Source organism: Cervus elaphus, chromosome 5 (assembly GCF_910594005.1).
Source record: "Cervus elaphus chromosome 5, mCerEla1.1, whole genome shotgun sequence".
Lineage (NCBI taxonomy): Eukaryota > Metazoa > Chordata > Mammalia > Artiodactyla > Cervidae > Cervus > Cervus elaphus.
The window spans coordinates 110,047,662-110,068,836 of record NC_057819.1 but is presented as its reverse complement, the minus strand read 5'-3'; the positions used below and the strand labels follow the sequence as shown (position 1 = coordinate 110,068,836).

At 56.4% G+C, this 21,175-nt stretch overlaps 3 protein-coding genes and 1 long non-coding RNA gene across 15 annotated transcripts; 1 reads left to right on the top strand and 3 right to left on the bottom strand.

The window, feature by feature from the left end:
• Window positions 1-1,199: 1,199 nt before the first annotated feature.
• Window positions 1,200-4,276, bottom strand: HOXB7 (homeobox B7). Of its 2 annotated transcripts, none has more exons than XM_043904303.1 (2): window positions 3,773-4,272; window positions 1,200-2,018 (listed from the first exon to the last, which is right to left on the bottom strand). In XM_043904303.1, the coding sequence occupies exons 1-2, from the start codon at window positions 4,170-4,172 to the stop codon at window positions 1,765-1,767; spliced, it is 654 nt and encodes a 217-aa protein (XP_043760238.1). In that variant the 5' UTR covers window positions 4,173-4,272; the 3' UTR covers window positions 1,200-1,764. The 2 variants fall into 2 exon arrangements, with proteins under 2 accessions (XP_043760238.1, XP_043760239.1); XM_043904304.1 differs by having other exon boundaries at window positions 1,883-2,018; window positions 3,666-4,276.
• Window positions 4,277-5,601: 1,325 nt separating this feature from the next.
• On the bottom strand, window positions 5,602-19,212 carry HOXB8 (homeobox B8). 11 transcript variants are annotated; one of them, XM_043904296.1, is made up of 4 exons: window positions 19,076-19,176; window positions 10,701-10,759; window positions 7,538-8,009; window positions 5,602-6,750 (listed from the first exon to the last, which is right to left on the bottom strand). In XM_043904296.1, the coding sequence occupies exons 3-4, from the start codon at window positions 7,959-7,961 to the stop codon at window positions 6,443-6,445; spliced, it is 732 nt and encodes a 243-aa protein (XP_043760231.1). In that variant the 5' UTR covers window positions 7,962-8,009; window positions 10,701-10,759; window positions 19,076-19,176; the 3' UTR covers window positions 5,602-6,442. The 11 variants fall into 11 exon arrangements, with proteins under 11 accessions (XP_043760231.1, XP_043760225.1, XP_043760229.1 ...); XM_043904290.1 differs by having other exon boundaries at window positions 7,538-8,454; window positions 19,076-19,175; XM_043904294.1 differs by having other exon boundaries at window positions 7,538-8,441; window positions 19,076-19,175.
• Window positions 11,765-14,992, top strand: LOC122694916. Its single transcript, XR_006341276.1, has 4 exons — window positions 11,765-13,728; window positions 13,835-13,934; window positions 14,268-14,448; window positions 14,856-14,992. It is a non-coding gene; the product is annotated as an uncharacterized LOC122694916 (long non-coding RNA).
• Window positions 16,161-19,597, bottom strand: HOXB9 (homeobox B9). The gene is made up of 2 exons (XM_043904301.1): window positions 19,076-19,597; window positions 16,161-16,428 (listed from the first exon to the last, which is right to left on the bottom strand). Exons 1-2 carry the CDS (start codon window positions 19,590-19,592, stop codon window positions 16,193-16,195), a joined length of 753 nt encoding a protein of 250 aa, XP_043760236.1. The 5' UTR covers window positions 19,593-19,597; the 3' UTR covers window positions 16,161-16,192.
• Window positions 19,598-21,175: the final 1,578 nt, after the last annotated feature.

The window sequence follows — 21,175 nt, the reverse complement described above, 5'->3', positions numbered from 1 at the left end:
CGCCCAAATTCAGGAAAGGAAATAACCTCCCTCGCAAAATGTTTTTCTTTTTCTCTTTGTACCCCAGAGAAGATTTCCAGGTTGCCGGCATCGTGGACAGCGGGCAGAAAAGCGCGGCGGCAGCCGGCGGAGCCCGGGCGGCCCGGCGGCCCGGCGGCCCGGCGGCCGGGGCTCAGAGCGGCCGGGATGCGGCCACAGCAGCGGGTAACTCGCAATGCTCAGCCTCTCGCTCCCGGAGCTCATTTTTTTCTCCCCCAATTTTAAGTTTTACTTGGGTCCGTGGGTCAATTTAGAATGAGGTCAATTAAATGAAAGTAAAATAAATTGAAATAAAATAACCGAATAGCTCTTGCGGAAAATATTTGCGGGCTGAACGGAAAGCCGGGCGCATCTCGAGGTTGGAGGCCTGTCTGGGCGGCCGGGAGGTTTCTGCTCGCCCGCCCGGCCTGTGCCCAGCGCCGCCTGCCCACCCATCCTGCCCACCCACCCGCCGGCCAGAGAAGGAGTGGATTTGGGTGGTCACCTTCCCTTTCCTTCTACTCTTCCTTAGCTTGGGGCCTAGCACTTTGGATTTCAGCTCTGTATGTTTGTGTCCCGTGGCGGTGCCGAGCCACAGCCTGGTGTGAAGGCTTGGATGAGGAAGGGTCTGTGGAACTCTGGGGTTTGGTTTGGCTTGGTTTTGTGAATGTGTGTGACTGAGCGTGTGGACTCAAGGACGTGTTTACTTGGGGGCAAATGTGAGTCTGTGTGTTTATAAGCCAATGTGTGAGTGTTACCCTGGTATGTATAAATGTGTCTGTGAGTGAGTGTGAATGTAGGTTTACTTGTATGAGTGAATGTGAATACATGTGTTCTGGAAAGGGTTTGGGATGTGTGAATGCTTGTATATTTATTTGTGAACATAATGAATATGGGTATTTGTGACTGTATGACAAGGTCTATATTTATGTGCAATGTCAGCCTGTAACTAGATGTGATTGTGTGCGTTTGTGTGCCAATGTGTGTTCAAAAAAAGAAAGTAAAGGGACTACATATGTGTGGTATCTGGCCAGAGCAAGGGACACAAGGAAAAAAAGAGCAGATACCAGCACATTAAGAAATGAGCCGCAGCAGAAGCTGGGCACCGGTATGCATGACTCTCTCACCCACTCCCAGCCTTAGAGAGACAGAAAAGAGGACATACATTTATTTTTAATTTCTTTTATTTCTCCATCTTTCAGATATACACAGAACGGAAGGAGGATCACAGGGCTGGCAGGAGCAAGGAGCAGCGGGCAGACCAGGTGCACACAGGGGACACTGGAGCTAGTTGGTGGGTCCTTGGGGCTCCCTAAGGCCCCTTCAGTGCCACTACTGGGAAGGCAGGGGGCTCAGGAAGGCAGGGAACCACACAGAGTCCAGACTCACAGACCACAAAGACAGCATCAAAGAGGGGGCTTACAAAACAACAAGATTTTACCAAAGACCTTACAATTAGCGACATAAAAGAAGGGGAGGCAAATTCCAGAAAGCTACAGAACAGGTAGATGATGTCCTTTCCATATTGTACAAAACAAACCCGACGGACTTTCCTATAGGTAGTATTTTTTTTCAGTGTTAAGAAACCAAAATTTCACCTTCTCTCCTTAAAAAAATTTTAACTGCTTTCCATTTAAATAGTTTTGTTTTTTGTTTTCCTCTCTATTTGACTTGAGTTTCCTGGTTCAGTTCCCAGGGCTGAGCTTCTCTCTTTCTCTCCCTTTCTCTTGTCTCTTCCTCTGCCCCTCACTCTTCCTCATCCTCCTCCACCTCGGCCTTGTCCTGGCTGGCGGCCCCGGGGCCTGAGGTCTTGTTCTCTTTTTTCCACTTCATGCGGCGGTTCTGGAACCAGATCTTTATCTGTCTTTCCGTGAGGCAGAGCGCGTGCGCGATCTCGATGCGCCGCCGCCTCGTCAGGTAGCGATTGTAGTGAAACTCCTTCTCCAGCTCCAGGGTCTGATAGCGGGTGTAGGTCTGGCGTCCTCGCTTGCGGTCGGTCCCTGCGCAGAGTATTTACGGGAGAAAAATCAGTGCGTGCAGAACAAGCCATGACAACGAAAACCATGCTAGTGACCCTGGAGTGCGACTCTAGGCCTGGCCTGAGGGCTTTTCGCAAAAAGAAAAGGAGACAAACCGCCTTATAGGTCCAGTCTACCCCCTCTCCCATCCTGTTATGGAATGAGGAGGAGGTGAGAATTTGCAGATTTCCTTGGCAAAGTGGAGTTGGTCTGAGGGCAGTTGCCCTCTGATGACTGTTTTTCAATGAGTGGCTGAGGTTCAGGCTGTCCGGCCTGCCCACCTGCCCAGACTCTCAGCCCTCCAAAGCAATCTTTGGGCCTCCGGGAAGGCACAGGGGGAGAGGAGACACAGCAGCCTGCTTTGGGGTGGAACACTCAGTACCTGGCTGGTGGGGGCAGACGGGCAGGGGAGAGCTTCCCAGGTTAGGCCCCAAACCCTGAGGAGGCTGGAGGGAGGTTGTGCTGGGGGAGGTGCTGGTGCCAGCCCTCCTAGGAAGGAGACAGTGGGAGGAGGGGTTGGGGGCCTAATTTCAAGTCAGATAAAAGCAAAGCTGAAATGTTTATGAGCAGAAAAATTTGGGCTTTAATAAATCAGCTGGAAAGGCAGTTGAATTATGGAGCAGGTAATGGGGACTGTGACCACTAATTCTGATGGAATAAGAGCTGGGCTTCTCCTGGCCCTCAACCCTGGCTGGACTGGGAGCCTCTGACCACACATCTTGGGTCTCCTGGATCTTGAGAGAAGCCTTGGAGTTCAGGGCAACAAAAGAAGGCTGTCTGGGACAGGCTTGTCAGGAGACCCCCACAGAGCCTCTGGTCTCTTGGGGTTTCTGCAGTAGCTGCCTCAGTGGCCTGCACTCTCTAACTCTTGATTTGACTTCTTGGAGTCCTTGTTTCTCCCCCAAGAGGACATCCATCCTTCTGAAAGGACACTTGCAAACTTGTTGGCCAGTTCTCCAGGGGTGCTAGGAAGGGCACCTGAGGAAGTCAGCTGGCCTCCCCATGAGGCCTCTGCTCCTTTCTCTAGTTCTCCTGCCTCCCCCTTCCCAAGTTCACTGGGGGGTCAGAAGCCTCTCTCTTTTGGCCTCAGTCCCCCTCTCTCCACCTGCCTCTGTGTCCCTGACTGAATCCTCATCTCCTTTCACACGCCCTCCTCCCGCCAGGCCTCTAGAGCCCACCTCTAATTGTCCAGAAGGGAATAATGGGGGAGCGGGTTGGCTGGAAGGAAAGGGGGAGGGGAGAACTGCTCAGAGCTACAGCCCCCTCCCCCAGACCTTATCCAAGCTGGGGCTGAGGGGACACACCCAGAGATGAGATCCCCGGCGGGGGAAGGGAGAAGGGAGGGGGGAGACCCTAATGGCTATTCTCTGCAAACCCCAGCCTTCCTCCGCAAGACAAACGGCCTCGTCTCCAGCCCGTGCCGGCGCGGCTGATAAATATTTAAAGCTAAAAGGCCGGGAGGAAGGGTGGGGGGTGGGCTGGGAGCTCAGAGCGCCGCGGCGTCGGCGAAGAGGGATCCGCCGGGAAAGCAGAGCGAGCCTGGGAGCACCAAGCAAAAATGGGAGGGGGGCGGCGCGCCGCGTCGCGGCTCAGGGGGAGGGGGCCGCGTCCCCAGGGCCGACCTCCTACCAGGAGCACTCTGGACGCGAAGAGGGGCGGTTGGCCGGGAAGGGGGCGCCTTCCGGGATATGTGCCCGGGCCACTGCGGCTCGGGACGGCTCGGTGCGCGGCGTTACCTGAGCTTCGCATCCAGGGGTAGATCCGGAAGTTACTCTCGGCCGCCAAGTCCGAGTCCCTCTGCTCCTTGGCGCCCGCCGCCTTGGCAGAGTCGCCGGGACACACCCCGGAGAGGTTCTGCTCAAAGGGCGCGCAGTGCATGTTGAAGGAACTCGGCTCGAGCCCGTAGCCGGCCGCGTAGACGCCGGCTGCGCTCTGGCCTGCCATGCCCCCCCCGCCGGGGTACAAGCCCTGCATCGAGGCGGCGAAGGAAGCGCCCGAACCGGCTCCATAGCCCGGGCGCTGGGGGTTGGAAGCAAACGCACAAGAAGTTTGTTCGGGGAAGGCTCCGGTAGCGAAAACCGAACTTGCGGCAGGATATTTAGAAAATAAAGCATTCGCATAATACAATGAACTCATAATTTGGCCGGATGATTTGTAGGCAGGGACGTTTTAGTGTCGGTTTTACGAGATTCCTTGATATATTACAGAATTAGAGTCCAGATTTACACCAAAAAGGACCCCCTTTTTCCTCTCTGGACCACGTGACCCCACCCACGTGACGTCCCCTCAGCCAATGGCCGAGCAGCCTCCCCACGGCTCCCGGTAATGTGGAAAAAATTGTGTGGCGTTGGATTTATAAAATATGATCAATAATGAATGGGAAAGCCAGGCCCTGTGGATTGGGGCTGGGGGGCTCCAGGGCCGCTGTCGACCCCCGTGGGCTGGAGGCAGCTTGCAGGCGAGATTTGGGGGAGGAAGGGATTGAGTGGAAGGGAAAATAAATAACCTGAGATCCGAGTTGTCACCACCCCCCCCATCCTCCCCAGCCCGTTACCCAGCCAGAAACAAGCGCAGGGATTGCACACAACTGGTGGGTGGGGGCGGGCAGGCCAGGTCTTTATTAATCTGGAGCGATTCAGCCTTGCTGGCCCTTTGGGGAAACTTGGTCCGGACTTGGTCCGTTTCTCCTGAGGTGAGGCGCGAGGTGAGCCTGGCCTCACGCTTTCTGTGTGTGCGGCCCAGACAGAACGGGCAGGGATGCAGCGAGGTTTCGTGGGCGCTCCCAGCGGTGCGGGATCCAGCCCCAGGGGCGTTGGATGCTGCAGTTTCTGATGGTTAAAAAAAAAAAAAAAAGGTTTGAAAATATAAAAAGGAAGAAGGTGGGGTGGGTAGGAAGAGAAAGGAAGGGAGGAGGGTGGCCCGGTATGCTGCTCTGGTTCTGGGAGGCGGATGCCTCAGTCGAGCGTGGCTGCTGGAGAAGCAGAGCGAGAAAAGGAAGGAAGGCGGCGAGCCACCACCTCGGCGCTGGGCGAAGGTAGCCAAGTCTCAGAAACAGAGAGGCAGAGAAGAGCATCTCCCTTCTCCTTCTCCCCCCACCAGAGTACGAGAAAAATAAAAATATAAGCCAGTTTAGCAGCTTGGTATTGCACTTCTACCCTTGCGCGCGCGCGCACACACACACACACACACACACGCACACACACACAAGAGAGAACATGCAAAAACAAAGCGGGAGGTGCGGGGGTTGGGGTGGCAAAAAGTCAACAGCCCAGGCGCATCTCTCCAGCGTGGCCTGGGCGCGAGGGTCTCCGGGGCCCGCAGCCTCGGAACGCGAAGGGAGGGGGTTTCTCTCGGCTCCCCTCCCTCGTTTCCCTTTCCTCCAATCGCGCGCAGCCGCCTCCCTCACCCCCTGCGCCCCTGGGCCGAGGGACTGCACCACCTGCCTCCAGCCTCCGCCCCCTCCTCTGCGCGGCCGGGCCTGGCGGGCGCTAGAGCCGGTAAACCGGCTCCCCCCGCAAATCTGCAAGGCGCTGGGAGCAAATGAGGAGCGCGGGTCGGGCCAGTCTCGGGTTCTCGCTTGTAAACTTTATTGTAACTCTTCCGCCCTTTTCAGGCGCAGACAACAGAACAAAGTATAGAGGAACAACAAAATATATAATTAGCCCTCCCTCCCCCCAATAAAGCAATTCACGGATACAGGATACATTCTCTTCACAGTAAACCTAAGAACACTTTTAACAATTGCCCACAGCGCGCATGCTAACTAAAGTAACCTCTTTTGAGAAACACTTAAGACGAAATTGTCAAACCAAAGCGGCGGGCGGGGGGTGGGGGGGCGTGGAGGAAAAGAGAGAAGCCAGAGAGAAAGCCAGCGAGCTAGGAAGGACAGCGGGGAGGGGGGTGGGTGGGAGGGGAAATGAGGACGAGGCGAGAGAAAGAGAGAGAAAGAGAGAGAAAAGAGAGGGAGGGAGACAGAAAGAATTACGGCGTGAATAGGCAGTTTCATGTTGTTGGGAGAACTTAGCAGAAATCGGTACCTCGGTCATTACAAAGAAGCACGTTCAAAGGAAAAAAAGACCATTGCACAAGGAGGCTTTTTACACGGGGCGGGGGCGTGGGGGGGTGCTCAGCCAGGCCGCAGCCGCTCACCCTCGCAGGGCGAGGGAGTCCATGCTTAAAATCCTTTTCTTTCCCCCTGGCCCCCAAGAGAAGGGAAGGAGATCCACGGTAGCTCACACACAGAAGCTATTACGAGATACTACCACTAGCGGGGACTGGCGCGGCGGGGACGCTGCGGTGGGAGGCCAGGCTCCGGGCCCCGCTCGCGGGGCCAGAGCTCTCTCGGGCGGGGGCGGGCGACGGTGGCGCGGTCCGGGGGCCGCGGCCCTGGCAGTCCCAGCTGGAGCCTACTTCTTGTCGCCCTTCTGCGCGTCGCCCTCGTCCGCCGCCTCCGGGGCCCGCTCCAGCTTCTGTTTCTCCAGCTCCTCCTGCTCGCATTTGCTGCTGGGGAACTTGTCTTTGTTGTTCTCTTTTTTCCACTTCATCCTCCGGTTCTGGAACCAGATTTTGACCTGTCTCTCTGTCAGTCCCAGCGCATGCGATACCTCGATCCGCCGCTTGCGAGTCAGATAGGGATTAAATAGGAACTCCTTCTCCAGCTCCAGGGTCTGGTAGCGGCTGTAGGTCTGTCGGCCTCGCCTGCGTCCGGCGGCTGCTGGGAAGAGGGGAAAGGGCGAGACAGAGGGGAGGGGAGGGTGGGGGAGGGGGCAGAGACGGAGAAGGTTGGAAGATTCGTGAACCAGCCTAGGAGACCAGTATAATAAGGGCAAGGGACCTTCTACCCCGCGCAGGGGCGGGGGCGCTGGGAGGCCGCGGTCAGTGGGGGGGGGGGGGGGGGAGGGGGATCAGCCACCACTGAATCTAAGGGAGCCAGAAAGGGGTCCCCCCTCCCCTGGTAACCAGCTCCAGAGAGTTGGGCGGGGGTGGTTGAATCTATTAAAAGTGCCATAAACTTTAGAAGGAAGGATGTGAAGGAGGGGGAAAAATAAGAATAAAAATAGCCGGGATGGGGACGAATGGACCCACCTTGAAAAGCCCCCAGAGCCTCTGCCCCAGAAGAAAAGTTTCTTCAGGGTAATTAAACTATAAAGCAATTGAGAAGTGCAAAAGTTGAGCGCCCCCACTCCCACCACCCTTTCTCCACTACCCCCCATAAAACAGTAAAAGGGGAAAAAAGGAGGGGAAGAAGAAAAGTCGGGCAGGGTGAGGGGTTTATGGATTCAGGAAATGTCGCTTAGCGACCTCCTTCAAGGGAAACAAAAAGAAGAAAAGGAAGGGAAGGGAGGAAGGAAGGAACGAAGGGGGAGGCTATCTGAAACGGAGCGAGCACGTCTTCCAGGAGCTGGGGACACCGCTGCCCGGCCTGCCCGGCCCCCTGCCCGGCCTGGGCCCCGGGTCTCCCTTCCTCCCCCGCCCCCCGCCGGTCCCCGCCGCGAGCTCACCTTGCGGGCGCATCCAGGGGAAGAGCTGTGTGGGCGACGGGCTCTGCTCGGACCCCTCGGCCTCCTCTCCCAGGCCGCTGGCGGCGGCGAGCTTGCAGTCGGCGTACTGCACCAGGTCTGGATCCTGCGCACCGAACAGGCTTTGCCGCTGCAGCGGGTCGTAGCCGTAGAAGTTGCCCGGGTCCCCGTGGCAGGCCACCGCGCACGGGTTCTGCTGGTAGGGAGCCGTGGACAGCGAAGACGGCCCGTGGTAGAACTCCTGGATTTGCGACGGGTGCTGGAAGCTACCGCCGCTGCTGGGACCGTACACCACGGTGGGTCGGCCGCCCAGGTCCTGGGCGAAGCCGCAGTCATAATAATTGGGGCGCAGGGACTCCCCGGTTTTGTATTTGGAGAACAGTGAGTTGACGAAATAAGAGCTCATTTTATTGAATTTTGAGGCGGCGGCGGCGGCGGCGGCTGTAGTTGGGGGCTGTTGGGGAGGGGGTGGGGAGGGGGAAAGGGAGGGAGAGAGAGAGAAAAAAACGCGGATTCGCCGGCTCCTAGTCACCCTCGCCAGGAAAGGAGACGGGAAGGGAGGAGGTGGGGGAAAGAAAAGAAAGAAAAGGCGAAGATCTCGAAGCCACCACACTTTTTGTGATTTCCAGGAATAGAAAAGGACAGCGAAGCCTCCAAAAGTCTAAGCTTGCATGGCAGCCGCGGCTCGCTCGCCCTCCCCCCACCCCCCACCCCCCACACAAAAATATACCGCCACTTAAAGAGGTCCTCGCTTTACATTTCGAAGAAGGGATGCCAGTTCATAAACAGTTTTCGGTGATTTACTTCCCTGCAAATGAGTTGTTTCATATTTTGCACTGTCTTTTCATGATCATTTGCATCCATTAGAGACCCCGCATCCTATTGGCTTCTCCGTACTCCTCCCGGACAGAACGCAGAGCGAGGGTGAGAGCGAGAGCGAGCGAGCGAGAGAGAGAGCGAGAGCAGAGAGCGCCAGGGAGTGAGGAGAGAGCGGAAAAAAAAAGGAGGGGAAGGAAAAAAAAAAAAAAAAAACACCCAGGGAGAGAGAGGGGGAGAGGGGGAGAGAGGGGGGAAGGAGGGGGGGGAGAGAGAATGAATACGGATTAAATCTGTTTAACTACCTACATTAATGAGATATCTCTTGCCTCACAACAAATCAAATACCTTCGCAGACCACCCCCAAAGACTGATGTGGGGGAGTCACGGAAAAAAAACACGCACACACATAGACAACGCGCCAGGCGTAGGCACGCTGTTAATTTCGCGATTTTAACGAGGCAGTTGGAGTCTTTTTAAATGTCAGGGTCGCTTCGGAAAAATGTAAAAGAACACGGTTTAATTGCGCCGAGTTTTAAAAGGTCCTATAAATGTAATTGGTATTTTAATACAAGTTATCAAATCATACAGCTTCCTCTCCTAAACATATTTTCAAACAAACGAGGTAGTCATATTTAAAGCTTTAATGATCAATTTCCTTATTATTGATAAAGGTTTAACTATCGTGTGGAGGGAATTGGCTGGGTAACCGGCCCCCAAAAAAACGGCTGTAAACTCTTTAACAAACTATAAAACGCAATAAAGCCGAGTCTGTTGTTGTTTATGCCGCAGCGCATAAAAGCTGTTAGCATTTTACGAGTTCTTTCCTCTACAGCTATAAAACTGCAGCTTCGATCGCCCCCGCCGCCCGACTGCAGCACGGTGGGGGTGACAAAGCCGAAATGAGAATGATTATGAGTTTTTTTTTCGGCGCAAACGGTGACTTTTCTGAGATTTTCCGCCTCCTTCAGCTGTGGGAGCACCTGCCCCCACTCCCTCTCTGAGGCCCCCAAAGTAGCCCTCTCTGCCCCACCCAGGCCACTCACCAACTTTCCTTCATTAAACAAACAAGGTTTTTCTTTGGAGAAGGGATCCAGGAGGGCTTGAGGAGGCATCCGGAGGAAGAGCTGAAACTTTCTGGTTAATGGGCAGTGGAGAAATCTTGAACAAAGCTCACCCCACAACTCATTCTGCAGTTTAACACAACCTTGGGTGGCCTGGGAAGGGGGTGCTAGAATGAGGAGGGGGTCTCTAGAAGGCACTGGGGCCCAGTAAGCAAGCCTTTAGGAGACCAACTCTGTGTGGTGGGAGAGGGGCCTGATGCCACCAGCAGGATACCACCAACTGGGCTGCCCTAGTCCTGCGCCCAGGCCTTGGGACCCAGTAACCACGCCCAACTGGCTCCCAACCTTCTCAGGCCGGTTCACTACACCTTCCACATCACCACTAGGTGAGAGGGCCCCACCAGGCCCGTCAGCACATCGGAGCCAGGGAAGAGCAACTGAGGCTGCCGTCCTGGAGTCTGGCCTAGATGCCTGCTGTCCTGTGCCTTGCTTCCTCTGCCCTGGGCAGTGACTGCAGAGGGTGTGTGGGGAGGGGCACCTTTTAGCCTTCACTGTCCTTTCAGCCACTGGCCCTGCCTCACCTGACCTTGGGGTGGAGGGATTTGGATACAGCAAGGCCAGAGCCCCCCATGTTCTCTCCTTTCCCCTTGGGCGCCTCTAGTTAAACCTAGCTCTCCCTCCAGATCTGAGGACCTAGGGCCTGAAACACAGAATGCAGAACCCAGCTGACTGGATGCCACCCTGCCTTGCCAGTTGCCTTTGCCAGCCTACTGGGCCTAGTGACAGTGATGGCCAAGTTTTAGAAGGCCCCAAACTGAGGATTCGAACCAATGGCTTCCTGAAGAGGCTCCTTGACCAAGGAAAGGAAAGAAGGGAGACAGAGAAAGACATTTTCTAGCAACAAAGGTGGAGGCTTTACAAATACATTCAGTCTATTGTTTATTCATGAGAGAGTGGCTTGCTTTTGGAGGGGTCTTTTAGGGGGTTCCACTCATCCCCCCCTTTGTAAAAATGAAACCTATTACCTCTTCTAAGGGGAATGTACCAGTGGAGCCACTTGATCCTTCAAAAGCGAATCTGAAGGCTGGAGGGGGCTGATAGGGAAAGGGAGAAAGGAGAAAAGGAGAGGTGCAAACCAGGGTCTTGAATGTTCAGCGCCAGGCTGAGGGGGGTGGTGAGGCAGCGGGAGGCAGAGTTAAGTTGTTGCCGAAGCGAACATTTTTATCAAGTGCAGGGGATTTTATGGTCATGATTTGAGGACTCACCGGTGAGGTAGAAATTCAATGGCTTGTTCTAAATCATCCCTACACCGTGCCAGAAATTCCTGATGGAAGGAAAATGTTTCTATTATAAGAAAAAACAAGAAAGAGAGAGGAGATAATTTATAAACACCCAACGGAGCGCAGATTTATTAGAGAAACTCAAGTTGAGAAACTCCGCTTTCTGCTTCGCACCCGGTCCAGGGGGAGGAGAGGCGAGGCTGCAGAGTGGCTAATTTTAAGGAGAAGGGGGGCATCTATTTCTCGCGCAGGTTTGTCCGAAATGGGGAGCAAGGATCGGGCCGGGCCCGGTGGGGAGGAAATGGGAGATTTGGAATCTAAGGGGCTATATGGGCAGGAGCTGACAGCGCCGCGGGTCACCAAAGGAAAAACGCCTGGAGTCCAGGCCTCCAGCTGCTAACTTGAGAAGGGACCGGTGCTCTCCAGGTCTGCCTGGGGCCGGGGCCAGGGCGCACGGAGCCAGAGCTCTCACCTGGAAACCACCGGACGCGGAGAGAACCCGAGCCCCTGCTTCCTGCACTGCGCCTGTCCCCACAGCCATGCAGAAAACGCACTCTTTTCTGGCGGCCCAACTTGGCCCAGAACTACTCAGGAAATACCCGAGCAGTTCGCACCTCGCCGTCCTGGGGAGCCTCTGCCCCAGCCTGGGTCGCCCGGCGCCGCCCCGCCCAGCCCCGGCCACATACAAAGGCTCTGGAGCCTCGGTCCTTGCCGAGCCGCACCGCCGGCTCTGGGCACCTCCGAATCCCCGCCAAAGCCACGGATCCGTTCCCCCCATAGTGCCCCTATTCCCAACCCGGCCTGGCTCACCCGGTTCCCTCTCCCGCCGGTCTTGCAGCAGCCTGGGACGGCTTCCTCTCCATCCGACCTGCTTCTGCCGGCTCGCCCCTCTCACCTGACCTGCTCACCCGCATCCGCAGGCATTCCTCTCGCCCCCATCCTGGAAAATCTCATTTTTCTGAACCAATCCTCCTCTTTTATTTGGATCCACTGGTCCAATAATTACTATTATTCCCCATTTTCATGCATTTGTGATCCCACGGAACATAGAAACTGGGTGAGAAGCCCTGAGCCCTCCTTCGGGGGGAAATCCGGAAAAAAAAAAAAAAAAGATCATTTGAGGAGAGGAGGTCAATCAACATCACTGTATCTGAAATCTATAAAATGGGGGAAACGGCCATAATGAACCCTATTTTTATTCTGGTCAAATAATTCATGACTTTTGGTAGCTCTCAATTCATAGATTTCAGGGCCGACCGAGGTGCGAGGTGCAGCCGCGGGCGCCCGAAGCCGCCGCACAGGGGATTTTCACGTGGAGCAAGGATGCCATCTAGCGGCCGTGTTGAGGAAAGGCGCCGCCGCCACCGCTCCCTCCTGCCTCTCCGAGAGCCAAGCCACCGCGCCAACAACCCCGAGAAACTTTGAATATTAGCCTAAAAGGGGAGGAAAACGAGAGCGGGCGAACGGGAAGGCGTCGGAAATCAGGAAATGGTTCATGAAATTGTGCAGTTACGTTAAAGATTTAAAAAAGAGAGAGAGAGGAACAAAAAGAGAGAGAGAGGATGGGAAGGGGAAAAGAAGTCAGCTTTTCTCTCTCTCACCCCCCACCTCAAGCCCTTAATTTCGGGCGGAGACGGCCGAGCAGTGCGCCTTGTACGGCCCCTAAAAGAGGGAGCCGAACACTTTTCAAACCCAACACGATTGTTGCAAATTCTGAGGGAAAACAATTGGGCTTTCTGTCGGGGGGAGAGGAGGCCCGAGAGGGTGGGACGAGACTGTAAAAGGATCAAGAGGCTGCTCGCGCCCAGACGTCTGGCCCCGCCGGACCTGCGTGTGTGTGTGTGTGTGTATGTGTGTGTGTGTGTGTGTGTGTGTGTGCCCGCGCGTGTGCAGGGGGCTTCTCTTTATGACGCCCGATGGAGGGGGGGGGGCGCTTACGAAGAACAAAGACTAGGGTCTCAATTGCGTTCTGTGAAGCGTTTGTGACAACAAAGTGTTCTTCCCTCGCCCCTCCCTCCTCGCCCCTCTTTGCCCCCTGGGGCCCCCCCGGAAACCCCGCGCTCCGCGCTCCGGGCGGGTGTGGGTGGGGGCGGCCGAGCCCACCCATTCGCCCGCCAGGCCCGGAGCACAGGCCCAGCTGTGGCTCTCCCAGCTCCGGAAAGTTTCCCCTCACTGTTTGCTTTGCTGCTGTTTAGTTTCTTAACCTTCAGAAATTTATACGCTATAAACTTTTATAGCGGTCATATTCTTTTATTGCCGCGCACACGGCATTGAATTCCTCTCCCGGCTTCTCTCTGGCTCGCACTCTCCCGGTCCCCCTCTCTGAATCTCTCTCTTTTATTACGGCAGATTTCCCCATCTCCGGCTTCCGAGCCTCTGCATCTTAGCCTTTGTTTGTCTTTAAAGAAGCCACCCGGGGTTGGGGACCCAGACGCCGCCGCCGCCGGAGGCTTCCCGGGGCGCCCTCGCCCCCCCACCCCCCACCCCGCAGCACTCCGTTCTGTTCCTGCCTCACTTTTTGCGTTTCCTTTTGGCGGAATCTGGCCTTCTCGGCTCCGTCTCAGCTCAGGCTGGCTCCCGGGAGCCCAGGATGGGGAGAGAGCCTAGTCTACGCAAGCTCTAAAGGCAGATTCACTTGATATACCGACTGGAACCCGAGGAGGAGTTGGCGGGTTGGGGCCCCGGCGTACCAGGAGCTTCGCCTTCTCCTGCCTCCGGCTGTCTCTCCGATCGTGCGTTCGCTGGAGAGGGGTAGACCTGGCCTTTTCGCTTCCAGGCCGCTTTCACAAGGGCCAGGCTTTGTCCCCACCTCTATCCCAACCTCAGGGTCTCCGCGGACTGCAGCGCCGCTGGGTGGGCCCGGTGGGAGGCTCCGGCAGGAGTCCGGCGCCCTAGAGCCAGCCTGGCAGAAGCGGAATCCCAGCGCCTGGATGAGAACCGCCTGGCTGCCGACAACAGCGCTCCTCATCTGAGGCTCTGGTGGTGGACGCCGCAGTCTGAGAGGGACAGAAAGGTGCCTTTTGAAACTGAATTTAGTTTTGGGGTCCGATTGGGGAAGGGATTCCCACCCCCTGCCCCGCCTCAACCATTTCTGTTCGACACACAACCGTCTCTCCCAGCCTGTAGGAGCTGCCTCCCCAGGCCCCACTCCCACCAAACTCCACCCGCGTTACACCAAGGCTGCTACCCGGGGACTCAGATTGGAGCCTCAGACTCCAGGTGGGGATTGAAAACCTGGGGTTCACTCTTTTTGAGGGGTGGAAGCAGCCTGGCCTTGCAGAGGCCTCTATTTGCATCCTGTCCCTCTGCTGCAGGGACTAGCAGAAAGAAGTTCCTGCTCTCTTCACTTGCCTGACATTTTCAAGTGGCCACACCAAGGTGCCTCTCTCAGCCAGCTGAGAGAGGACCTGCTTCCAGGTGTGGCAGGGCAACCTTGCCTTTCCTCTGGCTCTGGAGGTGGTGGGGAAGTCTCCAGTGTAACTTAAGAGGAAGGTCTCATTGCTCCCTGCAGACCCAGACCCCATCTCTTTCTTTCCTTTTCTTCCCCTCCAGTCTCCCAGCCCTCCTGTTGGAAGGTTCTTCTCAGTTTAAGCAGAGGTCTTGGGTCCAGACCAGCTATCAGCTCCTGCAGGAAGCTCACCCTACAAGGTCTAAGGAGAAATCTCTTGGGCACAGGACTTTCTCTTTTTTTCCAAGCCACCCTCTTGAAACTAGCACCTCTACTTCTGGCCAGGTGAGGAGAGCCCACACAGAATGACACACGAGAGGCTTATTGTCTAGAGTGATATATATTTTTTGTTCTTTTTCTGGGTTTTTTTTTTCTTCCAAAACAATCAGAGCTCTAAGCCCCTCACCCTCCCCACTCCCACCCACAACCCTCCCTTGTAAGCGACAACTGAAAACAGGCGAGACAATCACCCCCAAAGAAATTACAAGACACAGCACAATTTCACGACTGCCACCGACGAAGCAAAAAAAGTTCTACTGGAATGTCCCCTTGCAGGGTCGGGAGAAGCAGGAGCCAGAGTCTATGAATTGAGGGGGGGGGGGCGTGGAAAGGTGGGGGAGCAGGGGGAGGAAAGGAAGCAGAGAGGAAGCCCTAGTCTAATGCTTAGGTGCGATTTCGGCCTCTTTCCTTAGCAAGCGGGACTGCTCCGCAGAAGCGTGCGCGCGCAGGTCGCCATCCAGGCGGGTCTCTGCGCTTCTGCGCTGAAGCGGCAGCTGCCAAGCCCGAGGCTCCTCCGCAGGGGTCGGACTGGGCAGGACTGGAGGAGTAAGTCAAGCTCCCGTGAGCCCAGAGTTTTTGCTCCTCCCTGTCTTCCACGACTTGCTCTGGAGAGGAGCCCGGGAATCGATGCACAATAAATTCTCCATCGGGTTCTCCTGACCTGGCTTTCCCGCCTAAGGAGGAGGAGAGCTAGCAGAGGATGCAGGGTGGAGGGGGGATTTCTACAAGGGCGACTTGACTCGCTGGTGCAAGCTGGACTGGCCGAACAGAGTTGATTTCAGAGCTGGGGAGGATGCAGAAGAATGCAGCAGGGCCGCTGTCAAGCAAGAGAAGCCACAGTCTCTGTCAAGCAGGGCACAGATGAACGGGAGGATGACACTGTCAAGGCTTATGACCCACGATCTGACCTCCTTTTGTTGGAAGGATAGGAAAACAACATGCAGAATTAAACATTTCCTGCAGCAAAACGTGTGTATGTGGACTACTTTCATAAAACCTAAGAGACTCTCATAAGACCACCGCTGCCTTTCCTTGCCCTTTGTAGCCCACCAGCTGGGGAACTGAGTTTATCCCATTTGGCCTTGAGTCCATGCCTGGGCATAGTTAAGGATTCCGTGGGGGTGGTGTTGTGATGCTGGGCCCCTTGAACTGCAGCGCCTCATTCAGGAATGTCTCAAGACATCTCCTTGGTGTGTATTGCATTAGGGGTAGACCCTGACTTTCCTGACAGTCGAGGGGCTATTCTGCCAGATGTGGGGTGTGATAACACTTGGGGTGTCCCTTTGAGTGTTGACTGTGGGCTTTTCCCATTGTTACTGTGAGCTCCAGGCTTCATGCAGGCGGGCATCTGTTGGGCTGTGTGCAGTTGGAGTGTCCCCGGGTGACTTTGGGATAGGTGTGTGGGAAGGAACAGGCAGGTTGGAAGTGAGGAACTGGGGTTGCCCAGAAAAATTAGGAGGGTTACTAGGGACTCTACTAGGGGTTGTCTTTCCTTGTGGCCCATCACCTTCTTAGGAATCAACTACATCTACCTTCTAAATCAATAAAAACTCCTCCTGAGACCCAGGGAGAAGAGAAGGACAGGTGAGGGCAAAGGAAAGGAGAGAGCCTCTAGATACAGAAAAGGACTTTGAAGAGAAAGATCCCCTTCCCCATTCACTTGAATACATCCCAGACAGCACTGGCTCTGCAGCCATCACTTATAAATAAGTGTGAGATGGAGAAGGGGTGGGGTGGGCTAGGGGAATCTTTACTCTTTGCCCTGTTCCTTATTCATTTTCTTCATTTTCATCCGCCGGTTCTGAAACCAGATTTTGACTTGTCTCTCACTCAGATTGAGGAGTCTGGCCACTTCGTGCCTACGGTCCCTGGTGAGGTACATATTGAACAGAAACTCCTTCTCTAGCTCCAGCGTCTGGTATTTGGTGTAGGGACAGCGCTTTTTCCGGGAAGAGCGAGCGTGCAGCCAGTTGGCGGAGGGGTTGGCTGAAAGAGAAGCAGCGATAGAATCAAAGAAAAGAAAGGGGGTGAAGGGCCCCTGTGTTCTCCTTCCAAGAGGGTGCCCCTTTGGTCTCCACTCCCCATTTTTATTAGAGTAAGGGCCATCTGGGCCTTCAGCTCCCAGAAAGGGTCTCAGAGATGGGCTGGGAGTTGCTATAGATACCTCCAGGTGAGAGAGTTTTGGACAGGATAGAGCCAAACCTGTGCCAGGCATCCCACAACTTCCAAAGCTTTGCTGCCCCAGGCCCTCTCTGAGTCTCTTTCTCGGCTTGGGTCAGAACTGGTTAGGATTCAGGTCAGAGCCCAGCCTGGCTAAAGCCCCCTCCCCCACCAGCTCTACAAGACTAACCAGGTGGCTAGCTGACAAGAGTACTGGCTCTAAGTCTGAGAGGTAAGAGAAAGTCCGAGCTGGGGGAGAGGAGAGTGGCTTCTGCTCAGCCAAACTGAGGGACCTCCTGGCCCTCCAGTCCAGTTGAGTGCTCCCTCCTGTCTTGATCACAAGCTTGGGTCTCTTGGCCACATGGCAGCAGGCATATGTGTCTATGTGATATCTGCCACCCCCCCCCCCCCAACACCACACATCACAAATATGGTTTGCATTTAGAGACGCAAACATTCAGCACACTCCAATTCACATGCAACCCAATTACAACCATTTATCACCTCCAGCCTGTGGACAAGAGAGCGCTGGGGGCTCACAGATAACTTATGATTGCAATAGTCTCGTTTCCGCTCCTGCTCATCTCGCAGTTTGGTTAAAGCAAGTTCAGGGAAATTGGGAAGCAAGATTGCTCCAGTCCCAAGGTGGGGAGCCATGGATCATGTGGAGGTAACAGAAGTCCATCACAGCACACCTAAATCCAACTGGCTCCACCCGGTGAGAGGGGACAGAGAAAGGGGTGATTGAGGGGAAGTGGGGGATAAACAGGAAACAAAAATATACACAGGCTTCTCTTCTCCTTACCCCTGAACTCAGAAAAGTTGCCAAATAAAGCAGAGTTTAATTAAAAATAGCAGCCACCCTCCGCTAGATTCCTTCACCCCAAATGAAAAGCATTGAATATTTTTTTAGAGTTATACTAATCTGGTTCATCCTACACTAAGTACCCTGTCTTACCAATTTGCAGTGCTATTTCCTTAATGTGATTGCCTGGGATGGGACCCGCAGCCACATTAAATATGAAAGAGGAAAAAAAAAACTGTTAATAATTGATCCTAGCCAAACTGCTGCCTTGCAATAATGGACCTTCCAGGCAGAGTTTGGGGGCCTGGGGTGGGGGGGCTCTGCTTGGGTGTGAGCAGGGAGGCTTTGGGAAGAGCCGTGTGTTACCCAAAGGTCAGCTCTTGTGAGCCCACCTGGCAGGTTGGAAGAGGTGGCCTGAGGGAGTAGGGCAGCTCTCTCTCCTCCAGCAGAGGCAATACACCCCCAAAGGACCCGTGGGCCACTCTGATAGTGGGAAAGTGCGGCAGGGCAAGCAGAGACTTAAAACATCTGACCCTCACTCTTGAAAAAGAGCAAGGGGTGAGGACTTGTCCCCACCAGCCTGCAGGTTATTGTTTGGGGCCTAAGAGCTCCGACCAACTTGCCCTTCTCAGCCTTAAAAAACGAAAAATCCGATACTCTTTCTGATCCCCTTAGGGAGCAGCACCTCCTGGAAATTAGTCAGACTGGGGTTCCTGGAGCGGGTGCATTTGGAGGGGTGGGAGACGGTGAGAAACTACCTTCCGAGGATAAAGTTCTCCGCCTCTCCGCAAGCCTCTCTTCCCCCCACCCTTCCTCTCCCCAGGGTCCTTTCGGGATCTCTCTCCACGCCGCGGGTCGGCCCTAAAGTTCGGAAGCGATTCCTCGACTCCCCGCGAGGCGGACAGCTCCGGCTGGGGCTAGGGAGCCCTGCGGAGAGCAGCGGGAACCGCAGGAAAGGAAGCGGCAACCCGGGCGAGGATGCCAAAGGAGGGGAGGGGGCGACCGGAGGGAAGGCTCCTGGGGAGGGGCCGGCGCATCCCGGGAGGGGGCTCAGTCTCTGGGTCCTGGGCTTCCCCCGCCCCTCCCGGCGCCGGCTGCGGACCCTGAGCGGCTACTGAGCGAGATCTGCTAGGAACAATCCTCCGCCAAGCTGTTGCATCGCAAATAAAATCCTAATGAGCCCCCTCCCACTTCCCCTTGGCCGGCTTTTACGGTGTGCGCGTGGCGCGGGGAGCCCTGCCAGCCGTACAGGGCCCGGCTTCCCGGCGCGCTCCCGCCCTGGCCCGCGCGGCTCTCGGCCTCGCCGGCTGCCTCCCCGGCCCCGCCAGCTCCTCTCCCAGCCGGCGGTCGTCGGCCTCTTCCCAGGCTTTCGGCCCGGGCCTCCGAGGGCGTGGGGGAAGGGAGGCCGAAAGAGCGGCGAGCTGGTCCCAGCGCCCCGGGTTCCCGCTGGACTTGACGGAGTCGGGCGGCGCGCCTCCGGCGGCCTCAGCCTCCCTTTCTGGGGCACCCAGCTGCCTCCCTTCCTTCCTCCGTCTTCCCTCCGCCCTCGCCTACTCTCCGGCCATCGCCGCGGTTTCCCTTCACATTGTCCGCAGTTTATTGCCTCTCCCCTCCCCTCCCCCTCGCCTGGCCTTCGGCCTGGGTATTTCCTCACTTTTTATAACTTACTTTGATCCGGCCTCTCTTTGTCCTCGCTTCCTTCGCAAATTTTATTGTCCCCGTAGCCGGGCCTTTGATTAGACAGGACGGCCTCCCTGCCCGCCGAAGTTTCCAAACTGTACTCGGGCGTGCCCTGCTTCAGGAGCTCCCCAGGCGCGCCCAGCAGCGGCTCCGCCTTCACAGCCGCCTGGCCCTGCCCCGGAGCAGCTTCGCCGCGCGGCGCCGGCTCCAGCCAGGTGCGGAGGTACCTGCTCTCGGCCGGCGGGACGCCCTGGGGCTGGATGTAGGGGTGGTAGACGGACGGCAGGCTTCCGGACGCGTGCGGGCTCAGCGGCGCCCAGGATGCGCCGAACACCGGCGCTTTGGGCTGGAAGCTGCACGAGGGGAACTCCAGGTGCTCCGCGTGGCCCGGCTGCCGGGGGCTCGCGTACTGGCCGGAAGGAAACTTGGCTGGAGGCGCGTCCTCACTCTCGTGACTTATGATCGAGTCGACATAATAGCTGCTAAGCGTCCCAGAAATGGACATTCTCAGACATTATCCGGGCGCTCGCAGGGGGAAGGGAAACGCTCGCGCGCGGCGCTCAAGCCGGGAGAGGTGGCACCCGGACCGGTGTGAGGGCTTTCGGACGCGACCCCCCCCAGCCCCCCACCCTCCCACCCCCACCCCCTGCTCAACTTCTCAGCCAACAAAGTACAGTGGAGCAGCCCGGCTCAGCGCTCCTTGCAAAATGATTGGTCAAAGTTTTTCCGACTGCCTGATAAAGCGTCAGCTCCGACATAAATCAATCGGGCGAGGGGGCTGCGCTCTCGCTGTCATACGTCCGCACCGCATTCCATATCGAGGATGGATTGTTTTATGCTGATGCAATGTGCTATCACGTCAGGGCTCCGGCGGCCACGTAACCTCAGCCCAAGCTGCCGGCCGCCCGCCCCCCACGCCCCCACCCCCGCTTTTGCGGGAAGGGGGGCAGTTCTCGACGTGGGGCGGCGGGGGCGGAGGAGAGGCGGAGGGAAAGCAGCGGGCTGCCTCGGGAGGGACGCTGGCTGTGGAGCCCTCTCCCCAGGCGGGTCCGAGAGGGAGCGCCGGACACAAGGAGGGAGAGAGCCCCTGCCAGGGGAGCGGCCCGAGAGGCCCGGGGCATAATTAAAGAAAGAGGAGGTGGTCCCGGCCCCTTCACAAACACACCTCCACTCCACCCCGCCGGCCCTCGTTTCCTTTTCTCAGTCCCTTGACGCAATATGTTTATTAAACAATAGCGCGGCAGCAAGCCACTGGAGATGAAGGAAAGGGGATGGGGCGAAGTTGGGATTTTATAGGAGGGGACTCTGTAACTAGTTTGGGAGGTTTGTAGGCCTGGGACTTTCTCCTGACCCCTCAGTAGCTGAGGGAGGAGAGAAGGGAATAAAAGGGCCTGAGTGTCCAAAGATCCTGTCCTAAAATCTAGCTGTCTTGAAATTAGAGCCCCTATGAGGTTAAAGCGATTCATTAGGCAGGCCCTGGAAAGTTGAGCCTCCTAAAGAGTCTAGTACAACTAGTCAAAGCTTTAGATTTCTTGGGCCTCTCTCTGGCCTTGGTCAGAGGTGCACAGCTATTTCTCCTTTCCCCCACTGAGTAACAGACCCTTAACATTGCCCAGGGGTAGCCGAACGAGAGAAAGGGTTAAGGCAAGTTCCCTAAGGCGTCAGCAGAGCAGAGCTGTGAGAAGGGGTCCAGAGTTATCTCCCCTTCCACTCAGTGGGGGAAGGAGGTGAGTCCCGCGAGTTTCCGCCTCTCCTGACCGCTCTTCCCCGGCATTGCCCGCTCCAAGGGATTTCCAAACACGCTGTATTGGGCACCAGCATAGACTGGGAACCTGCGGGGTCAGTCTCCCGCCCTCCCGCCGCTTTTCCTCCTGCAGATCCTTGCAAGGAGCTATCAACGAGCCCACTTGATTGGTATCTACTCCGCGGCCCTGCGCCGGGGCTCCCCCGGGGGCCCCCCGGCCGGCTTCCTGGCCCATCTCCAGCCGTCGCTCCTCCGGCTTCTGTCCTCGGAGCTGTTGCTTCTGGTGGTGTGGGCGCTCAGGGAGGGGCGGCCCCTGGACAGACCCGCTTCTCTCCGGTCGGGTT